Source organism: Babylonia areolata, chromosome 1, assembly GCF_041734735.1.
Source record: "Babylonia areolata isolate BAREFJ2019XMU chromosome 1, ASM4173473v1, whole genome shotgun sequence".
NCBI classification, from domain to species: domain Eukaryota; kingdom Metazoa; phylum Mollusca; class Gastropoda; order Neogastropoda; family Buccinidae; genus Babylonia; species Babylonia areolata.
This window is the reverse complement of record NC_134876.1, coordinates 67,616,718-67,619,217: the sequence shown is the minus strand read 5'-3', so window position 1 is coordinate 67,619,217 and position 2,500 is coordinate 67,616,718. Positions and strand designations below refer to the sequence as shown.

General features: G+C 44.9%; 1 protein-coding gene across 1 annotated transcript in view; it reads left to right on the top strand.

Annotated features, from left to right (window-relative positions):
• LOC143286927 (uncharacterized) overlaps nt 1-2,500 on the top strand; it is a 242,966-nt gene that overhangs the window by 160,508 nt on the left and 79,958 nt on the right. The window contains exons 88-90 of the mRNA XM_076594924.1: nt 790-1,125; nt 1,734-1,853; nt 2,368-2,500. The exon at nt 2,368-2,500 is cut by the window's right edge and continues 47 nt beyond it. Coding sequence (XP_076451039.1) covers nt 790-1,125; nt 1,734-1,853; nt 2,368-2,500 — 589 coding nt within the window. The remainder of the gene's footprint in view (nt 1-789; nt 1,126-1,733; nt 1,854-2,367) is intronic.

The window sequence follows — 2,500 nt, the reverse complement described above, 5'->3', positions numbered from 1 at the left end:
TTAGAAATTGACATGCAAGTTTTGTTAATGGTCTGGCATCCACAAACACTACATCAAACTCTTCATGCCAGTCCCCAGCATCCATCATCATCCACACATGATGCTTGTGGATTATGAATAAAACAGTGGTGACTAGTGAAGGAGACAGCCTCCACGAAGATCAACACAGGGGAGAGCAATCAGGTCATCATGAAGATAGAAGGCATGCCATGTATTTTTCTGACATGCTGTATGTCAGTGACACATTCTTTGTCACATAAGCTGGTCATGAAAAGTGTGCGTGTGCGCACGCGTCCTTGTGTGTGTGTGTGTGTATGTGTGTGTGTGCATGTGTGTGTGTGCTGTGTGTGTGTGTGTGTGTGTATGTGTGTGTGTGTGTGTGTGTGTGCGTGCGCGCACGTTTGTATATGTAATGTACAAGTAGATAATTCAGCTCCCAGTGACTGATGGCAAGGGCAATGGCTCCAGGTCAGTTTGCTTGCAGTTTGAACCTCCTTGGACAAACAGAATCGGAGTAGTGGGGAAATATGAAGGGCCAGGGCATGGATCATATCCATTTCAAGAGCCGTTCCCATTGTATGGATGGATGGAAAGTCAAATACATCCACTCTGGTACAAACAGATCACTTTTTTCCCTGCATAATCACCTTTTTTTCTACACGATATTTCTATGGCTGATTTTGTAGATATTATACACAAATCAGGAAAGTATTGTCTCTCTTGTTTTAGTCATTTCTTTTTTTTTCTTTTTCTCTGAGACAAAACATGTAATTGTGATGCTGTTCACAGAGGAGCCTGTGGAGGAGACTGCGGAGGAGGCTGTGGAAGAGGCAGTCCAGATGGAAGCCCCCAAGTTTGTCATTCCTCTCCAAGATGTTGAAACCCTTCCCAGCAAGACAGTCACGCTGACCTGCAAGGCCACCGGGGTTCCAGCCCCTGATCTCAAGTGGTACAAGAACGACAAAGAGGTCCTGCCCTCTGACCATGTCACCATCGAGGTCAAGAAGACCGGAGAAACTTCCCTGGTCATCACTGATGTGGTGCCTGAGGATGATGGGACCTACAGTTGCCAGGCAACCAACCCGGCCGGCTCAGACAGGACCAAAGCGGAGGTGTTTGTGGAAGGTATGTGTGAGACAAGAAACAAAACTCAGAGAAGGATGATACAAATAATGATAATTAGTATTTATATAGGGCTAAATCTTGTGCAGAGACAAATCAAAGCACTTTGACACCAGTCAGTGGCACGCATGCATAAATCTAAAGTGGGGAAAAAACTGAAAACAAGGAAGAGGCAGAGGGCCCAGGGAGGAGGGAGGGGGGGGGGCTATCTTGGGAAGAGGTGGGTTTGAAGAATGATGTTAGGGTGCCACTGGTAAGTACACTGTTTTACATACGACAGGTCTGTGTACTGACCATAAGTGTTCAGTGGACTGTCCTCATGGCATGGGTCATGCACTCCTTCATGATGCCACACATGCTTGCACGACTTGTTTCTTCCATAAAGGAAAAAACGGATGGCTGTTCTTTGTCACATTGTCAGTACACTGTATGCTTTCTTTTCATTTGTGTGGTTTGCTCTTAGGCAAAATAAATATATTTTACCTGATGTACTTCTGTGATGGTAACAGTGAAGTGAAAACATATCAGTCTTGTGTGTGTGTGTGTGTTTGTGCACCTGTGTGTGTGTGCTTCTGTGTATGTGTATGCATATGTGTGCATTAACATTGCAGAAGTACCTGAAGAGAAAGGAGCAGCACCTGAGTTCATCAAGGTGCCTCACCAAGTGGTGGTGCGTGAACATGACCGTGCCCAGTTCCTGGTCAAGGTCATCGGCAATCCAAAACCTACAGGTGAGACAGGGCCAAACAGTGTTCTGTGTATTGCCAGTCATACAGGCGAGGTCATGCTCTGGTAGTATTGAGTCAACTCCCAAATCAACTATGTGAAGGCGTGGAGCAGGTGTCTTAACATGCAGGGAATGCTGGTTTCATGCACAGGTCAGGCATCTGCTGTGTTTTTTAAATTTTCTTTAGTTTTTTTTAAAGCAGATATAGTACAGTATATATGCATCAGTCCACACACTTTGATGCCTCCTTGAAACTGAACTGTGGGAGACATTTTTTTTATATTGAACGAAATACAGTAGATTACCAAACAAAATTCAGTAGAATATGATCCCTTGTAATGCTTTTAGTTACAATAATTATACTCTGATACAATACAACCCACCACAGAGTAATGCATTACAACAGAAGACAGAGCAGTGCAGCATACAGCAGACATGCATCACTATTGTCCACAGCATACTGACGGTAGTTGATTTGAGAACAGGTGTGGTGACGACTGACCACTCACCTGTTGCAGTCACCTGGAAGCTGAACGATGAGGTGTTGGAGGACCAGGAACTCTACCACTTTGAGAAGTATGAGGACACCCACTGTCTGGAGATCAAGGACACGGAGAAAGAAGATGCTGGAACATACACCTGTGTGGCTGT